Source organism: Salminus brasiliensis, chromosome 19, assembly GCF_030463535.1.
Source record: "Salminus brasiliensis chromosome 19, fSalBra1.hap2, whole genome shotgun sequence".
NCBI classification, from domain to species: Eukaryota; Metazoa; Chordata; class Actinopteri; order Characiformes; family Bryconidae; genus Salminus; species Salminus brasiliensis.
The window spans coordinates 6,044,073-6,064,333 of record NC_132896.1 but is presented as its reverse complement, the minus strand read 5'-3'; the positions used below and the strand labels follow the sequence as shown (position 1 = coordinate 6,064,333).

Genomic DNA, 20,261 nt, shown 5'->3' with positions numbered 1-20,261 from the left:
AATATGCCTCACTAAGCATATGGAGGAGACTGTTAGTGCTTAATAAACACTGATCAGCTGCAGGTTTCCTTACTAACAGTGTAATCAGTCACTGGTTTAATTGGATGAAGTGCAGCAGATGTTGAATAGAAATGACTCTATTCAGTAAAGGAGAGGATCTGAATATTGGTTGATAAGAATCTGTCACTACTGATGTTTTTAGCTTGTGATTTACATGTATTGTGATAAATATTGTGTATTGCGAAAAAAAAAAAACGTGTAGCCACTATCTTTCGAACCTATGTAGAGCCACTGTGTAAGAAATAGAGAGCCAGTTGTGATTCAATCGCAGTGGCAGCATCAGCCTTCATGACAAAGAGAAGCTGCTGTGCGCAAAGGAGGGCAATTTTACAATATTTTATCGTAGTGTGACAAGTGTAGTTACTGTGACGCACAATAAGCTTTTTCTTAGCATAGAGTGGATATAATAGTGCTCAAAGAACACTGGTCAACTGCACCTTTCATTACAGAGAATGAAGTTTTTAAATGTATTTATTTACTTTTTACAACTGATGTCGTTGCAAAGCAGCTTTACCAGAATCCAGTAATAAGACAAAATTAAAATAACAGTGTAATTAGTAGTGCAGTGTTTAATTGGGTGGAGTTCAGCACATTCTGAATACAGCTCACTCACTAATACTAAGTATATTATATACTAATATTATCTATATAGCAGCTTTTTAAAATCTGCTACTGGTGCATTTTATCAGCTTGTCAAAAAATTGCTATGAATATTGAGTACTCAAAAAAATACTGATATATCACATGATATCGCCCATCCCTACTCCGAAGAGCTCTCAGCTGTGTATCATTCAGCTTTAGACATATAGCTTTTACACTGTTTACTGGCATCAACCTTAAAGCCACTCGCTGCCACTACTAGGAGTACTACTACTACTACTACTACTACTACTACTACTACTTTAACAATGAGTGATTAGATAACGGGATTAGAGTGTAGGGCTGAACAATATGGGGCAATTATCTAATTATTTCTTAATGACTTTAATTCCAAACATGTATTAGTGGTTCACATATCTATGAATGTCAATTTAAAGAATATCCTATATGAAAACATCCTCGGGGTTTACAGACGAAATTCAGTTTTCAGTTTTCTTCTTCAACATTAAAAGCCACCATGAATAACAAGATAAATCACATAAGCTGAGGAGTGACAGCAATAATAATAACAACAACAACAATAATAATAAGCATTCGCCAGCTTTTCTCATATGGTGTGATGCTTTAGACTGCTTGTGGCACGGAGGTATGTCTGGCTGTCACGTCAGGAAATTGTGACTGAGGTTGGAGGGGGTTGTGGCTGGACCTTTTAGACATACAGATGCTTCTTCAAACGCTGATAGAGGTTTGAGGTCAGCACCAAGGCCGACTCGTCTTGCGCAGTACCTGTTTATGATGCACGTCAGTTTTCCTGAAACCAAACTACTTCCACACACACAATGTGTTGTTTTGATTTGGTAGCAACTCGTCCACTGGACCATGTGCCTCACTCGCTCACTTCCTCTGATCAAGCACTCCGCTTTTCCTTGGCCTCTAGTGTCAAGCTGCTTGTTCATTAATAGTTGTGCTTCTTTGTCTCGCTCAGCATATGCATGATTGGGCTTCTGATTGGTCATTAGCAGGAAACTCATACATTCATTTGTATTGGATGTTTTTTTCCCCACTCTTGCCATTCTTGCAGCCTATTGGCCAATTCAAACTGAAGCTCCAAATAATTTTAATTACTTGTATCATTTGTATTGTTGAAACGATTCACCTTTCAGACAGTGGGAAATTAAATTCTGACGTGACCACACATGAAAGTGGCTCATATGATTTGAACAGATTAGAATTAAGTGTACACACAGCTTGGACAGCTTGTAATGTGAACGCAGCCCAAGATCCAGAGACACTGCCACGGTGAGGCCGGGGTTCACTCACCTGTCTATCAGCATCCCCGGCAGTCTGCAGCAGGGCCATCAGGAGAGCCATGGCTTTAGTCTGAAGCTGCTGGTTGGACCTTATATTGGGCAGAGAGGAGTCATTTAGAGAACAACATAAAGTGCTGCCTATTACAATTTGGCCCAAACATGATGTGCATACAGCAACACCCAAACAGCCGCATTTACTCAGTTAAAGTCCACCTTTGATACAACAGTATAACTGCATGACTCAGAGCTGCAGGGTACTCAGCATGCATGCTGCGCCATGTAAAGTGAGTGGGTGTGCGTGTGTGTTTGCCTGTATGTGTGTACATACACCTGCAGGTGAGAGATGAGCCTGTCCATGGTGATTTCCTCTCTAATCAGCTGGAACAGGCTGCTGCTGCTCAGGACCATGCTCTCCAGGATGTCCAGGGACACCTGCTGAATAGAGGCGTCCAGCACCTTTGCATTCACAAAACTGGCCACCTGAGGACACAGACAGGACATCTCAAAATATTTGTCTTTGATCTGTAACAATAATAAATGCATATTTTGAATATTATTTGTTTGAACTCCTCATTTTAAAAGTTATATTTTTATTATTTTTTAATTATTAAATTTAATTATTTAATTAAGCAATTAAGCATTCCTCACATTGTTTTATTTATTACTTTTTTGTAGGATTTTTACCCAATCTTAAGAGAATGAGGGCAGTTATGCTTTCTTGGACTTTTATCCATGGAAGGGTGTGGCATCACCGGGAATTAAACCTTTGATCTCCTGATGATTGTACCAACTTTTATAGAGTTTTGATTTCACTGTTTCATACATCTAAACTTTACTCTAACACTAGTATTAATGTAATACATTTTCTTTATCTTGTCTTCTTCACCTCTAATTCCAGTGAACTTCCCGCAGCTCCACACTTGCATTCCTTAGTCCTGCAACTAAATAATGACTCAGTTGCTCCGAGTCATCATGAGTTATCACCAAGCCAGTGCCACTATGACCTGTGGATCGCTGGTTGGAATTCTGGGTCATGCTGCTGGTCATCAGCAGCCAGATTGATAGATGGCCCTCTCACCCCACATCACTTTAGTGTAATGAATGTACCCGGGTATGAGGGTAGATGGGTACGTGGCGTTTTTTCTTCCGAGCATGTTGGCTGCCCAGTGACATTGCCTCAGCGGCAGCTTGACAAATAAAGCAGTGGCCGGTTGTGTATGTGTTAGTCCTCACCCTCCGTTGTATCGTGAGCATTACATGTGTTTGGGGGAGAGCGCTAATGAGTGGGTTGGGTAATTGGCTAAATATAAAACTTTTGTATCAAAAGTTTTTTTCCTCATGGCACTCGGCTAAAATGAGGATCCCCCTCAACATAACTCTTACATTTTTTAAATAAAATATCAGGAGCAATATGCTTTCTGGATCAATGAAATTAAAAAAATGCTTTGCTGAAACCTACTTTTGAAGCAGCGTTACAAAGCAATTCTACCTTAAAACTGCTGAACGTGCAGATTAATGATAAATCCTGCAGGAAACAGTACTTCATGGTGTAAATCCAGCGTACAACTCTATGTTTTGGAGAGTGTTTGAGGCAGTCCTCACCTTTTTGATGAAGACACTGGAGAGGTTCTCCCAGGAGACGATTCCATGGTCCATCAGCTCCATAAAGGCTGTGAGAGTGTGTATCATGATCATAGGAGCCCTGCAACCAAAAAAAAAAAAGACCTCATGATTTTTAGCTTGGCTTTTCCTTGCAGCTTCAATATGATAAGGTCCCTATCTCACTCCCCTCTCTGTTTGACTATGCTGGGCTAAAGCCCTCCAGGGCGCCTGGCTCAATCATTTCAGGTGCTGCTGAAAGCTAGATACGCACTCGTGAGCATCCTCCACGATCTGGACGAGCAGAGAGTGTCCATCTCGGCTGATAAACTCCTGAGCAAAGGTGATGTCTGTAGACACAGCAGCCAGCTGCTTCAGAGACTCACAGCGGACGTCCGAGTCTGAGCTCTGAATGCCTTTATATAGGTCCTCTGCACAGCGACCCTGACAAACACACAAACACACACACCAAACTAGTCATAAGCCATAAAGAGTTTTTTTGTAATTTTGCTCAACTTTTTACTCCATTTAACATTAGAAATATGCATCATTTTCATTTAAAATTTGATTGTGAAAATATGAGTTATAGAAACAAAATAAAACCTCACCGGAGCTTTGGTCAGTCTGAGAATACTGCCATTCTTTATGTCCACACGATTCTACAACACAGACCACAAAACACACAACTTACACCAATCCAGGAGACATAGACATAGACATAGACATAGACATAGACATAGACATAGACATAGACAGAGAGAGAGAGAGAGAGAGAGAGAGAGAGAGAGAGAGATAGACAGATAAACTGACAGAGAAAAAAAGAAAAAGAGAAAGAGAGAGCGAGCAAAAGGGAGAGAGACAGTTATAAAGATAGAGAGGCAGTCAGACAGAGAAAGAAAAAGAGCGAGAGCAAGAAAGAGAAAAAAAGAAAGAGAGAGAGACAGCCAGAGAGAGAGAGAAAGATAAACAGAGCAGAGAGACAGAGGAAGTCCAGTGGTGTTGATGTGGGACGAGCACAGTATAATTTATGTCTCTACGTCAAGCCTGGGAAAATCACCACTTTAGTAATCTGATAACACACACACACACACACACACTTCTGCTGACACAGAGAATAAGTGTGTGAAAGCAGACTGATGCTTATGAGAAGCACACTGCACTGTAGCCACAGCACTCACACATCCGTATTACTGAGGTCAAAACAAACTGTGCCTGACCCCACCCAAGGTCAATAGGCCAACAGGCCAGCACAGCACAGCCAGCACAGCACAGAAAGACTGCTCACAGCAGGCCGCAAGAAAGTGGGGAATACACAAATAAAAGCATCAAAGCATTTAAATATAAAAGCATCAAAACTAAATTAGTGTAAATTGGCTTAAAAACTAGAGAATGACGACAATGATCAGCCCTGTAGACTCAACAAGAAATACAAAATATGATAAACTCAGTGAAGCAGGCTGTGGTGCCTTGGTCTTCCTAACAATAGTGTTTGGTCAGATTGACCACCAGACACACACACAGACACACACTTTTGAAACAGCAGAAATGACTTACAGACTCAGTGATGTAGATCTGAACTCCGTCTGCGTACTGAAGCGCGAAGTTCTCAGGACCCGAAAGATTCCACCTTTAAAAAAACCCACCAGTTTCAGTTTCATTAGCAGAAGCCGGACTGATGAAGAATTAAAGGTCATTATGTTATTTGTTATCTCTCTCTCACACACACACACCTACTTACTTGTCACATACTTCCTTAATTACAGCAGTGAGGGGCTTTTTCTGGAATAAAAGAGGAGAAGTTGAACTTCATATTTTGTTATCATCACATCATCACAAAACCTCACATCTCCCACAGTTAAGGAGGCCAAAGAACATTTTGTAATCTTAAATAAAAGTTCCCAAAACAAGATTTATTTGAACACACATGTCCTGATGTGTCTTCCTCTGGTGGGCAACATGTGGAAGGCAGTGAGACATGTCAAGCTTTTTCTCTTATTATTTTGCACAAAATGGGGAAATTGAGGATAAATCAATTGAATATTAATTATTGTTCAGTTCTGTTATTGTGATATTGAGTGAATATCCCATTCAACGTTATATTGAGTTGAAAATCCTTATATAACAGTGGAAAAAGTCAACTCTGTTACTGGTTCTAATGGTTTAAAAAGTTTAACGAGAACACTTCACACAGTTGACTTTACACTCGAAATGGACCCACAATTCTAGAGTGGGCCATAAAAAAAAGAATAAAATAAAATGTAAACACGGTCTGTCCCGGCAGAAATGTTCCGTTTTCTTTTAATGTAACAGTCAGTTCTGCGCCTCCTCCAACCTAAAACAAGGCAGAAAATAACTATATTAAATAAAGCAGACAAGTTACTCCTGCGTCTGGATTTGGGAAACCCAGCAATTAGTGGTGGCCGGTGTGGTAAACCAATCAGAGTTGTTGGTGTTCACTGGGCTGTAATTTGTGGTCTGCGGGCTGGTCAACAGAGTGTAAGCAGTGGACACAGTCCGTCAATGTAGCAGAAGAGCTCTTTATCGGGTGGGTGGAAGCCTGGGGGGGATATCTATCATTATAAAGGACCAACCGCAGCCGCAGTACAGCCATCATTCAACCTCCGACCCAGACACCCCACTGTGGGAGACCCCAAATAAAAGCTCAGACAAAACCAAACCCCCAAGAGAGCACTCACAATTGTCCTCTCATTCTGATTATTACTCTGGAATAATCGTACTGACAAAACCCAGCCGAGCGCCCCACCAAGCCAGAGAAGGCAGATCTTACCGATCTTCTAACATGAGACACGGTAAACAAACACAAACAGCAGTTTTCTGACGGAAAATTAAATTGATCATGCAGGGAAAAACTAATCAGTTGTCATGTCTGATAGCAGAAAACGCTGGATGAGAGGTCAGAAGGGGAAGGAATATAGCCTGGCAGGTACAGAGTGTTTAAGCAGTTTGAGTCTCAACCTATATTTTAGATGCTCATCTTAAATCCATGTTTTCCTAATTAATAATCTAATTAATAATTTAATTAATAATCTAATTATTCGCCTCATGTACAAGTCTGCCCTACAACTAACTGAATTATTTAATTTCTCCCCTTTTGGTGTAAACTGGGTGCTAATCCTGGGTAAAGCTAATGTGAGCGTTAACCACACTCTTCCCCACTCTAATCCCTGCAAGATAATGACCGCACCAAAACTAACCCAGATAGCATAGTCAAAGGCCAGGAAGCTAGTCATGTTTTTCCTGCCTGACCACTATCTGTCAGTTTCTAGAGTCATTTGTCCCATTGACGATGTCAGTGGTCTGTGTGTGTGTGTGTGTGTGTGTGTGTGTGTGTGTGTGTTTATTGCCTTAGCAATAGAGTGACCAAATTTAGATTTTCAAAAAAAAGAGGACACTGGAGACACATGGGCATATGTTCTGGTTCGGATGTTGTGGTTAGGGGGCTTCTGGTAGGTCCAAGTTGTAGGACCGTGGCTGTGAGGGGGTTTGTGTGTTTGTAAGGGCTGCACAATATATTGTTTCAGTACTGTCACTGCAATGTGTGCATGCACAATAGTCATACTGCAGGATGTGCAAGGTCATGTAAAGCAGTTTTTACTGCTTGATACCAAAGGAAATTTATATTTCCTATATAGTATCATATCTCCTGCCCAGTATCATTTATTTTACTCTAATACTGGATACACGAAGTGTATTATTAATGTCAGATCATCAATTTCTGTTGACCTTTGGTTAAATCTGGTGAAACTTCCTGTATTTATAATATGGCAATATACAGCTCTGGAAGAAATGAAGAAACACCCTACATGATCAGTTTCTATGGTTTTATTATCTATAGGCAGTGTGTTTAAGGTTCATGAACATTTGCGTTGTATTTCATAAACCATGGACAACATTTCCCTTAAATTACAAATAAAAATGTTGCTATTTAGAGCAATTATTTATTTGCAGAAATGACAACTGCTCAAAAACAGCTGCTCAAATAATGCAAATAAATTATTATAATAATTATAATGCAAAGAAATTATTCAGATTTAAACAACACAATACTAATATCTGAACTTGAGAGCATTCAGAAATCACTATGATGAAATAACCCTGACTGCCAATCACAGCTCTCATGTCTTGGCAGACTCTCCACTAGTCTTTCACATTGCTGTTGGGACTTTATGCCATTCACAGTCTGCAAATTTAGCTAGCTTTGTTTGATGAAACGCCTGGAATAAAACGACTGCCAGACAGGTAGAGATGCAAGTGATCTCTTGATTTTTTTTCCAGAGCTGTAAATGACAGGAATAAACAATGTTGCAATGTCAGTTTTCACCCAATATTGTGCAGCCCTAGTGTGTGTATGAGTGTGTGTGTGTGTGTGTATATAAATATAATATATTTATATATATATATATATAATATTAATATAACAAACATTTACTCATTTACCAAAACTAATAAATAGCCTCAATAGCCTACACTGCTAAATCATCTCCTTCAACTCAACTTAAAATAAAAAGTTTTACTTTTACCACCTCATAACATTTTTTTTTATTCATGCAAATTTGAAAATACATTTGAATACATATAAATAAAAAAGCAAGAAGTCTGATTTGTGTTTATTTCCATTTTCATTATTATTATTATTTTTTTTTAGGCTGTGGTGGGAAGCAGTTTGACCATTGGTTGATGTAGCTGCAGGTACATGATGACCGATAGCGACGGTGAGAAGGCAGGGCTTAAAGAGACGTGGTAGGTGTAGGAATCCCGGCTACGGTCCAAATAAAAATATCTACAGAACCACCTGCACAATACGTAGAGCATATGTCACTCATTTCTCTCCCTGCTCCTGTCTCTCCACCTCTTTCTTCTTGCATGTTGGGAGTTGGACAGAGGGATGTCAATCAAGCATGCTCATTAGCAGGGGCGCCATATAGGGGGGGTGGCTAGGGCCTGTGACTAGAAGGGGCCCTGAGTAATTTATGAATGAATTAAGTATATAACGTTAGAGCCCAGTGGAATATCTTTTTATAGTGCCCAAAATCCCTGACAGGTCCTCTGCTCATTAGACTAGAAGGACCCAGAGACATGTTATGTTTGGTGTTTTGAGCCACAAAGATAAAACTCGGACACCGGCTTTCTAAACTGAGATATGTGAAGAAAACTGAACTATACTGTAGAAGTAGAAATGAAAATAAAGACACTTTAGTATTACTAAATTATTAATGTAGTTAAAAGTAATTAAAACTTATACTGCATCAATTAGCATTATATATATACACACCCAGCTCAAATCATCACCATCGTCACAGAAATGTGCATGAGGTGCTGGAAGTGGATGTGGATTTACTGACCACAAAAGCCACCAGCATTAAAACCTGCACAGAGAACCACCAGTCTGTATTCGGAGACTCCAAGCTTAGAGCTGAAAAGAAATGGTCGATAACCTGAAAGTATTTCCAGCACCAGCATCAGCACTACTGACTGGTGGTTTTCCTTGCAAACACACACCTACAACACTGATGTGCAGTGTGAAGTGTCGATGAGGTGTCTGACTATTATTTTTCTTACGACGGTGGATTCTTGGCTTTTGTTTCTACATGCAGCAGGCGTGTGTCGTCGTGCTGAATGAACACTCTTCAGCGGAGGTATTTTCTACTCCCATCAATACCTTCCAAACCACAGAAGTGGCACAATGTCCCAGTTAAACTGACAGTTCAGTGGAAAAATTTAATTGCTACTCATCAGACTTATCAGTGTCTGACTAAGCTACTAAAACTAACAGAATCAGCCATAACATTAATACTACCTGCCTAATATTGAGTAGGCCTCCTTGTGCCGCCACAACAGATCTGACTATTCGAAGTATAAACTCCACAAGACCTCTGAACGGGTCCTGTGGTAACTGGCGCCTAGATGTTAGCAGCAGATCTGTTAAGTCCTGCAAGTTGAGAGGCGGGGCCTCCATTGGTTGCATCAATAAGCCTCAGGTGCCTTGAGTCATCGGTTGTCCTTTCTTGGACAAGGCTTGGTAAGCACTAGGGATGCACCGATTCAATATTAGGATCGGATATCGGCCCTGATATTAACACATTTAGCTGGATCGGGTTACGGATAATTAGGCCGATCCATGGAATCGATCCTTTCACTTTAATTTGTTGGTGTGAGACTGCACTAAATGTGCAAATAAATAAATAACGGCAATTTAGTTCATTTATATCTATGTGTTAATTGGTTATATAAAGTAATGTTTAAGTCAATCCTAATGCCTTAAGTCTCTCCCACATGGTGAGGTATACGATTTATTAATTCAGCAATGGTATCGGACTGGTATCAGGGTATCGTAGCCATCACAGTTTGGTTGTTGTCAAACTGGCTCAGATTTCTGCACTTCCTGCTTTTAACACATCGCCTTCAAGAACTGACTGTTCACTTGCGGCCTAGCATTTCCTACCCCTTGACCGATGCCACCGTATATGATGATAATCAGTGTTTTTCACCTGTTAGTAGTGATAATGTTATTGCTGATTGATTTATATCCCATAAATTTACTAAATCATGCCTAAATCATCACACTCACATCAAAGCAGCTGAGTTGCTAAGTAATCTCTAATAGATAATTTTCTCCATACATTTCTCCAAGTGTGTTTCCACAGTACTTAGAAGTTTGAGTAAGAAATATGCACTAAAGCAAAAGCTTTCCGACAAGAACAAACCACTGGCAAAGACAGGTGTCCATATTTAAGCTCAGTCCATCTTTACCGGAGCAAATTAAGTGCTCGCTGGATCTTACAGGATCTAGAGATGCTGCCAGGAATTTGGGGCCCCATGAAAAGATAAGGCAGTGCCAGAGTTTCATTCTTGTAGCTTGAGACACCAAACATAAGATGTCTTGGATAATTCAGGCCTATCTGAAAAGTCTAGCCGGGGTCCTTATATTCTAACGAACAAAGGTGTAGATATTACACTGTGCCCCATTCTAAAAATACTGCAAAAAATACTCAATTAATTTATTTTATAGGGTCCCGGTCAGTCCCAGGCCCTTAGAATCGTCCTGACTTTCTCCACCCCTTACAGCGTCCCCATTAGAAAAGAGGAGCACTAATCAGCATTAGTTAAGCTCAGCTTCAATTAGGCCTGCTTCTCCACACCTGTACTACAGTTACACAATGAGCTTCCTAGTCAGTTCCAATATTCTCACGAGCTTATCATTTAAATACCCCCCCCCCCCCCCCAACATCCTCCATCATACCAAACAGACTTTGCCCTGGCTTTAAGGAAACAGATCTCAGCCAGCGGTTCCTCAAGCTGAAGCTTTACTGACTGCTATTTCCTCATTCCCCAACCAATTCCGAAACCAGGCCCAAATGAGGATGACAAAACACAGACCAAGGATTCTTCAAGTGTGGAAAGCTGCTACAGCCACAGTTGAGCCGCATCATTTTCCATGCATGCTTTACCTGGTCTAGCTGGATGAGCTGAGGGTATGCCCCCGGCATCTGAATGGCGATCTTCACGATATCCTTCTGCTGCGGCATTTTTAAATGCTGATCCCTGTCCTCCTAAAACTCTGAGAGAGAGAGGGAGAGAGAGAAAAAAAATACCTGACTGACAAGTAGAAGGGAGAACAGGAAAAAGAGCACACATTCCTAAAACATTGCGGGAAAGAATTCCAAGAGACCATTAAGACCTATCATCTGACAAAATGAAAAACAACTACACAGCAGAGACTTCCCTCTTAGGCTGTAAGACTGCGTCCTAGACTTGCACATATAGTTGATTTTAATGAGCTATTAATTAATAAAAGGTGCCAAATGGAACTCTTTATTAATAAAGATATGCCCCAGACGTTACAGATATTCTGGGTCATGCTGCCTGCCATCAGCATCTGGAGCCTGGGAGAGCACAATTGGCCTTGCTCTCTCCAGGTGGGTAAATGGCCCTCTCACTTCCCTCATCACTTCTGTGGGATGCTGGCTGGCATGGGCACATGCTAGCAGATGCATCAGAGCTTGGTACCCGGCTGGAGTTGGTTGACCTGTGAGGTTGCATTAGAGACAGCTTGAAAGCTTGAGTCGGTGGCTGGTTGCGAATCAGAGGAAGCTTGTGTCAGTCCTCACTCTCCCATTGTTGGAGCATTACATGTGATGGGTGTAACGAGTGGGTTGGGTAGTTGGCAAAAAAAATAAATAAATAAAAAGGACACGCCACAGAATATGTATTTACCAATGCATATTCAACACTAAAAACTGCGAGCTGCAGCATGCCCAGAACCGAGAGGCAACTTAAACGAGCACAGGGAGCTTAAGCGAGCAAGTGTGTGGTCAGAATGACTGGCAATGTTAGGGGGATTAACGCAGGTGTTGCTGTGTTTTAGTTGGGGGTAGCAGGTTAGATCAACTAATGGAGGTTTTGAAGCATCTGAAACTTTGTAAAGAGGCTGAACGAAGGACGGCATTCTCTTTATTGAGGTAGGTGATGTAAACATACTGCTAACTCTGATTGGATCTTTGGTCGATCTGATGTCACATAGGCCAAATTAAGTCCCGCCCAATGTGCAAGGGTTTTATCTCAACAACCATTTAGGGATTTATTTATATATATTTTTTTTTAAAGGGTCGTGGATTTCCTTTAAACGAAAAAGGACAGGCCTAGTACACACCCAGAGAAACACAGAAACACAGAAAAACACACACACACACACACACACACACACACACACACACACACACACACACACACACACACACACACACACACACACTTCAGTACAGATCAGTGTAGGGGGGCTGCTTCATTCTACACTCCTGTTTTCGCAATGACTGCACAGTCTGGGCCTTCCTCTTTCTAAGGAGAACTTGCGTGTTTAGCTCATCTGAAATCCGAATGTGGGAAGGCTATCTAGGAGATACTGCAGATGGTGCACGAGCCAAAGTTCCTTCTCTTTCACACAGACACACAGAGACACACACACAGACACAGACAGTGTTTTTATTAACAGAAGCTTCTGCTGAATTGTTTAACAGACTCAAGTGCTTCCATATGTGCAGGAAAGGAAGGGCCAACCAGCAGAGAACTTCTGCCTTGCTGTGCTCAAAGAGAAGCAAATATGTGTGTGTGTGTGTGTGTGTCAGTTGCTGATTGATTTGGCTTTAAACTCACTGGACTTAGCAACACACTATGGTAAAAGCTAGTATGTGCTTCCTCTAGGTCACGTATAGCAAGCACCTGGCAACTAGCCAGCCCTCTGAATGAAGCACTGGTTCATTTGCTCATTGCTACATGAAGTCATCTTAGTGTAAAAATAAACAGGGTTTCTGCTTCCAGTTTCTGATGGTTCTTTTTTCATCCATTCAAACCAATCGGAAGAAAAAATAGCTGTTGTGAATTTTTTGAGAAAATCTAATTTAATTTCTGGAAATCGTTGTGCTCACGGTTCTAATTACAACCCTTCTGTAACTAGGGTGACCATATTTTGGTATTGAGAAAAGAGGACACGGGGCACACACGGGGGGCTTCAAGTAGGCCTTTTCGTAGCAAGTTGTAGGACTATTGTAATTTGTATGTGTGAGGGTCTAAAATACATGCAACAACGTTCCCATTACTATAATAACATATGCACATTTACCAAAACCTGTAAATAACTTATAACCTATATAGTCAAATAATCTCCTTTTGTATTGTTTTACCTTCATAACAATATAAAAAAAATAAAGAATAAAATTTTAAGAAATAAGATCAGCTACCTTGAAAACCCACTATTTCTCTGGACACTTCTCAGTCCTTCTGGTCTGTTTGTCTCACTAATCTAAATATTGATTTGGACACCTTATAATAATCGGTCCACTTTTTTATGACTTTGTCCTAAAGTCTTGTATTTGCTGGGGGTTTTTTTTTAGGGGGTGTTTTTACTTTTGACATCATGTGAATGTGCCGTTGTTCTTTATATTGTGGTAGACGTTCTTGATGAACGCAATGGAAATGCTATTGGAAATGCTATTGGAAATGCTATTGATGGCAGGGTTGTGGGTTCGAAACCCGGGCTCAGCAAGCTGCCACTGTTGGGCCCTTGAGCAAGGCCCTTCACCGTCTCTGCTCCCCGGGTGCTGGAGTTGGCTGCCAACCGCTCCAGGGGTGTGTGTGCTCACTGCCCCTAGTTCACTAGGGTGTGTATGTGTGTGTGTGTGTGTGTTCACCACCACGGATGGGTCAAATGCGGAGGACATATTTAGCTTTACATAGTATAGTGACAAATACCTACACCTTTACTTTTTTTGTATCCTGTACAGCTGCAAATGTAGAGATACGAGGTTGTTGCCTGACAGAGATGATTCGCATTGATATTTAGGTATTTTTTTAGGCTGCTGTTAACAATCATCTCCGTCTCTCATGTCTGGTTGTGTAAGTGCAGGTGCATATAAAGCAGTTAATGTGGAGGTAAGGTGGGATTTAAAGAGAAGTTAAAGTGTAAACTGTAAAGATCCGATATAAAATAAAAGCCAATCCTGGACATTTTATTCAATGCTGAATTCCCATCTGAGGACATTTTTTAGATCCTGAAAAGAGAACACGTCCAGGGGAAAAGAGGACGTCTGGCCGCCCTTTGTCTTAAGCATGTGGGATAACGTAAGCTCGTGAGAGCAGGACAGGACTATTAGAACAGCTCTGGTTTTATATATCGTACTAGTATAAATCTCAATGCTCTAATAAACTGAAAATGGAAACATTGACTAGAGATGCAACATTATAACAGGTCATATATCGCGTCATTGTATAGATAGCACACACATACATATATATATATATATATATATATATATATATATATATATATATATATATATGCTCAGCTTTTAAGCCATTTAAAATGGTTGAATACTAAACTAAAAATGGAAGTATATCATTGGGTTATAACCTGCTAGCTAGTTGCTAGTGCGTTGGTTTTGGGATCAAATATTAGCCTGTAGCAACAGTGACAGTTGTAAAAACAGCTTTATAAAGCTCTATAATGCACTTTTATAATGTTGAAAACTGAAACACCAGCTAAGGATATAAGAATAAGCACCACTGTATCCAACCATTGAACTGTGGTGCATCATAACATGATCGATAGCTAATGGCTAGTGCATTAGCTTAGCCTGCTAGCTTGGGGGTAGAGTGTCCGATTCAGACATAATGAAGCTCAGCTTTTGTTTCATTCATTGTAGCTACTTTCACAATATTAAAAGCTCTAATAAACTGATTATAGAAGCATTAACTAAGAATGTAACAATATAGCGCTAATGCCTCATATTACGTTTCTGTATCATAGCATGTTAGCCACTAGCTAGTGTTTTAGCTTTGACATTATGTATTATTAGCTTGGGGCTAGCGCATAAGACCTGGAGCAAATAAGTTGGCTATTTAAGGCTAATAACGTGTTTTTGTTTCCGTACTGTTACAATATTGAATGCTCTGATAAACTTACTGCATTGTAGCGCATCGTAACATGTTAGCTAATGGCTAAATGTTAGCTTGGGGTAATGTATTAGCTTGTGGTATAAACTGTATATATATATATATATATATATATATATATATATATATATATATATATATATATATATATATATATATATATATATATATACACATGTATAAATATAACTTTAATAATGTTAAATGCTCTAATTAACAGCATACAGAAACATTAATTTAAGGATTTAACAATTAATGCATAATTTTGAGTCGATACTGTAGCTAGTGTGTTAGCGCTAACTAGCTAACTAACTAACTTGGACAGACTGTATTAGCTTGTGGCTAGAGTGTCAGATCCATACATTACATACAGCTCAGCTTTTGTTTCAAATATTGTATTTTTATCATGTTAAATGCTTAAATAAACTAAAAATGAAAGCATTAACTGAGGATAACAATATAATGCTTCATACTGAGTCGATAACGTAGCGTAGGGGTTAGCGCATCAGATCTGGACTCTATAAGGTAGTTCGCTTCAGTTTTTGTTTGATTAAAACTGTACTTTTATAATGTTGAATAATTCATTGAACCATAAAGGAAAACATTAGTATCACTCCTGTAAAAGATTACGCTCAAACTATCGCTGTATTTATTAGCTAGTTTTCACCAGAAAGGTTTTTAGGCTGTAAACTAGGCCAGTGACTGAAGGGGGGCATAATCAGATTTCCGCTTCCTAATACATTTCAGGCATTTCACAAGACTGAACTAATGAGCTGAAGACAAGTCGAGAGCTGCGAGGCCTGCGAGCACTGCGGTGTGTGTGTGTTTGTGTTTCCCAGGCTTCATTCCCAGCGTGCCCCTGCATGCTCTGAGCCTTACGACTCAATCCCCCCTCGGCCTGGCGGTCTTTGTACCGACAGAGTGTGGGTGAGGGAGAGACTGAGAAAAGTTTAGACATGAGTTTGTGCTAATGTTGGCCCTCTATACATCGGTGGCAACAGGGTGGGATGGGTTTGTGGTTTCTCTCACACACACACATTTTATATATATATATATATATATATATATATATATATATATATATATATATATATATATATATATATATATATATATATATATATATATATATATATATATATATATATATATATACACACATCCATACACACACACACACACACACACACACACACACACACACATACACACACTCTCTCTCTCTCTTCTGACAGCACTCTCAAACCCTCGTGCCCTTTGAAACCTAAACAGCAGATGTTCAGTCCAACACTTGTGCGTGCGCGTGTGTGTGTGTGTGTGTGTGTGTGTGTGTGTAAGAGGGGGGGTGATATGGAGCTCACCACTAACCAAGTTAACACAGTCTTTCTTGAGCACGTGCACACAGTGACCGACCTCGGGCCCACTCTTCACCATGCCCCAGTTACACGCCTCTACACCTGTAAGCAGCGATAGCTCGGCTGAGGAGTTTGCGGCAAGGTAAGACATCAGGAACCCAACTAAAGGCTCATGAGGAACATTTTACTTTTTTTTTTTTTTTTTTTTTCTCTCCAAATTGTGTTTTCTCACTATGGAAGGAATAAGTAGTAAAAACATAAGAAGCACAAGACAACTTACTTCACTCAAGTCTATGATTTGGGTAATCGAGTCAAACGAGTGGCCAGATTTGCCAACACGTTCATATCACCATCACACCAGCATGTTAGTGTCAGTACTGAGCCGGGCTAATGATAGTTCACAGAGAAACCCAGAGAATACTTATATATTCCAGTTGCCGTCACAATATTTGCCATTTTTGATATATTTGAAGACCTGAACTCATTTGAATCTGCAAAACTGCAGTCGTTCTTTACATTGTGTCAAAATCTCATGATAAATGGACCAATAGAAATGCTCCAAAATCCATTGACTTCCATTAAAAGTTAAGGTTTATTTTTCATTCTCTTGAAAAATGGCAGCTTTGCAAGAGAATGAAAAATACATACAATTTCTATTGGTATATACAGACACACACAGACACATATATACACATATACACATTACAATACATAATATGTATCATTACACATGTAATCATAGACTAAATGCATCAGAGCATAAAACCTCATATCTCCAAAACTGCAACTTTCAATAGAAAAAAAATTGATTTTATTCCAAGTCATTTTGGAGCATTTCTATTGGTCGATTCTTAAGTCATTAATTCATAATTTAATTAACATTTCAATTAAAACAGCAACTATGTTACTGTACACATCCCTATACATATGGTTGTACAAATTTCACATTTTCAGAAAAATCCTTTACAATTATCATTATTGCAAATTAATTATAATTAAATTGATTTTATTTTCATTTTGGAGCATTTCTATTGGTCCATTCTTAATTGATTAATTAATTGATTAATCAACTTTTTAATGAAAACTGTTACTGTACAATTTTTCTTTTACAAGAGAACAATTTTACTTGTTTTTCTTTTACTCCATGTCGGACCATGTCTATGATAAACAGTGTTTAGCTGATGCTCATATCTCTAGTGAATCAGGTTACACAACTGGGGGAATACAGAGTTAGGAGTCTTGCCCAGTGACTCTTATTATAAGAGTTGTGTGGTGCGTCTGCCTGGTCGTGCAATTGAACCCCGGTCTGCCAAAGTGGGAAACGACACCGCCCGCCCCTACACTACATCAACCTCGGTATATAGAAATAATCATTTTTTAAAAGTCCTTTCAAAGGAAGTCGATGTAAAAAGATTTATTACATTATTTTGGAGCGTTTCTATTGGTCTATTCTTTGAGATTTTTTTTTTTTACATAAACATCTGTCAGATTCACAGACAACAACCAAAAAAAGTGTCAGCAAGTGGAAAACAGCACAAATGGACATACAGGATTTATGTGACCTGCCTTCTTCTGGACAATCCTGAAAAGCAGCAGACTGACAAAGTCAGAGCCGGACGATCAGCTCATATTACAGCAAATTAAACTTTACTCTAAAAGGTTTTTAAATGAAACTAAGCAGTAAGTGGGAGATAAAAGCCCTTTCTACAGCTCAGAGCTTCAGCTGAACTGAAGCAGTCCAGATTTGTCCAGATTTACACTCCTCAGCCTGGAGCTCCTCATCTAACTGCTCCTCAGCCTGGAGCTCCTCAGCCTGCAGACACACTCCCCAATACTAAACCCTGACCCACAGAGAACTCACACACTCACTCACACACACTCACACACACTCACACACTCACAACAAGCGGTTTCAACCAGTTTAACACACGGGCTGATCAGTGCAGTCACACACACACACACACACACAGTAAAGTTTCTCCGAGGCTTTGGTTCCTACCTGCTGGGGGAGAGAAGGCTGTTCTCGGCGGTGGAGCTGCTTTACATCTGACCGCTCTTCTCTAAAATCTCAGCTATGGTTCACTGTGTCGTTTCTGCAGCCTCCCCGGGTGTGTGTGAGTGTGTGTGTGTGTGAGGTGTGTGTTACAGAGTTTGGGAGTTGTGTAAGTAGTAGCTGGCCGCTTTCTCGCAGTTCCGGGTTGAGCGGTGTCCCAGCCGGCCCCTGTAGGAAGGAGCCGAGACTAAAACCAACACACGCTCGCGCGCGCGCATGCACGCAAGCAGACGCTAACACACACACACACACACACACACACACACACACACACACACACACACACACACACACGGAGGGAAGCAGAGCTGTAAGGTTTAGATATTTAGCTCTGACTGAAACTGTAGGACATGTTTGCGGAACTGAGCTGCTGAAAAACTGAATACTCAATAATTCATCAATTAAATTATTTATTTGAATAAGACTTTAATTAAGTAAGTAATTATTGCGAGTTTATTTTTATTATTAATAGTGTATTATTAGTAGTATAATATGTGCATTAGCTTAACCACTGCCCAGCTCCAGGACCCCCAGATGTAAGAAAACTGTCCGGCCCAAAAAGAGTTGAAGCCCCGCCCACTAGATCTAGATCTAAAACTAGCCCAAACAGTGATTGGTTGAATATGTAGATTAAATATTAGATTAAAACAATAAGTTGACTTGGGAGTAAATAGTTTAACATTGGCTTTCACTGAATGGCTCTTCTAATGACTGCATTCAGCTACGTTAAGCTGCCCCCATTGCTGACCCAGATGTCCTCTAGTCCCTGTAGAGGACAAGTATCAGCAGTAGAACAAGACTGGCTGGAGACGACTGAATGAACCTAGTGGCACCATGCTGCCTAATGCCAATTGCAGGCTTTAGGGGTATAAAGCCCCCCAGCATTGAGCTGTGGAGCAGTGGAAGAGCTGTGGTCTCTGGAATGATGGCTGGTGCTCCATCTAATACTTTTGGGATGAGTTGGGGGGTTGGGGATGAGGTGGGGAGGTGATCATCCAGCATCCTGACCTCACTAAGGCGCTTGTTGCTGAGAGGAGAATCAAATCCTCACACAGAGGAGGGCAATTTGACAATATTTTCGTATTGGATTGTGATAACTTTTGTTATCATGATATACAGTATGCTAACAGTTTGATCAATGCTGTGTATTGTGAAAACGTCTTTTTACCATATCGCTCGGCCCAGTCTTCACAGCAATGCTCCAAAATCTAGTATAAAGCTTTTTTCCCTGGACAGTAGAGACCGTTACCCCAACACAAGCAGGATACACCCTTTTTAATAACCTTGATTTCAGAAGAAACAATGATTGAGCAGGTGTCCCAATATTTTTGTCCATGTCATGTATATGTGTATATAGATGCACTAATGTTTTTTCTTGTACTTTCTTTTGTCTTTTCAGGTTTGATTGATTAATTAATAACATTCAAATACTATAAACTAATTCCTATGTGCAGTATAGTCACTGTCACGCAAAGGCCTTTGGACAACTTTCCCTGGACAGGAGAGACAGTTACCCAAACACAAGCAGGATAAGATCTAAAGGTATTATTAATACCCTTGATTTCAGAAGAAACCACGAATGAGTAGGTGTCCCAATACTTTTGTCCATGTTATGTATATGTGTATATAGATGCACTACTATTTTCCTTGTACTTTATTTTGTCTTTTCAGGTTTGATTGATTAATTAATAACATTCAAATACCATAAACTAATTCCTATTGTCATTGTGAAACAATGAATAAGTAGGTGTCCCAATACTTTTGTCCATATCATGTACATGCATTGGACATTTGAGACAGTATGAATGGTGAACTGGT

At 40.0% G+C, this 20,261-nt stretch overlaps 1 protein-coding gene across 2 annotated transcripts in view; it reads right to left on the bottom strand.

Annotated features, from left to right (window-relative positions):
• elmo3 (engulfment and cell motility 3) overlaps positions 1-18,597 on the bottom strand; it is a 37,918-nt gene extending 19,321 nt beyond the window's left edge. Inside the window, exons 1-9 of one of the 2 annotated variants that reach the window (XM_072663708.1) lie at positions 18,390-18,597; positions 11,039-11,148; positions 5,308-5,348; positions 5,124-5,196; positions 4,178-4,228; positions 3,844-4,013; positions 3,573-3,672; positions 2,299-2,450; positions 1,981-2,059 (exon numbers count right to left, since the gene is read on the bottom strand). In XM_072663708.1, coding sequence (XP_072519809.1) covers positions 1,981-2,059; positions 2,299-2,450; positions 3,573-3,672; positions 3,844-4,013; positions 4,178-4,228; positions 5,124-5,196; positions 5,308-5,348; positions 11,039-11,116 — 744 coding nt within the window. In that variant the 5' untranslated portion in view covers positions 11,117-11,148; positions 18,390-18,597. Of the gene's footprint in view, positions 1-1,980; positions 2,060-2,298; positions 2,451-3,572; positions 3,673-3,843; positions 4,014-4,177; positions 4,229-5,123; positions 5,197-5,307; positions 5,349-11,038; positions 11,149-17,938; positions 18,014-18,389 lie in introns of those variants that run through there. The other variant, XM_072663709.1, reaches the window with a different exon arrangement.
• Positions 18,598-20,261: the final 1,664 nt, after the last annotated feature.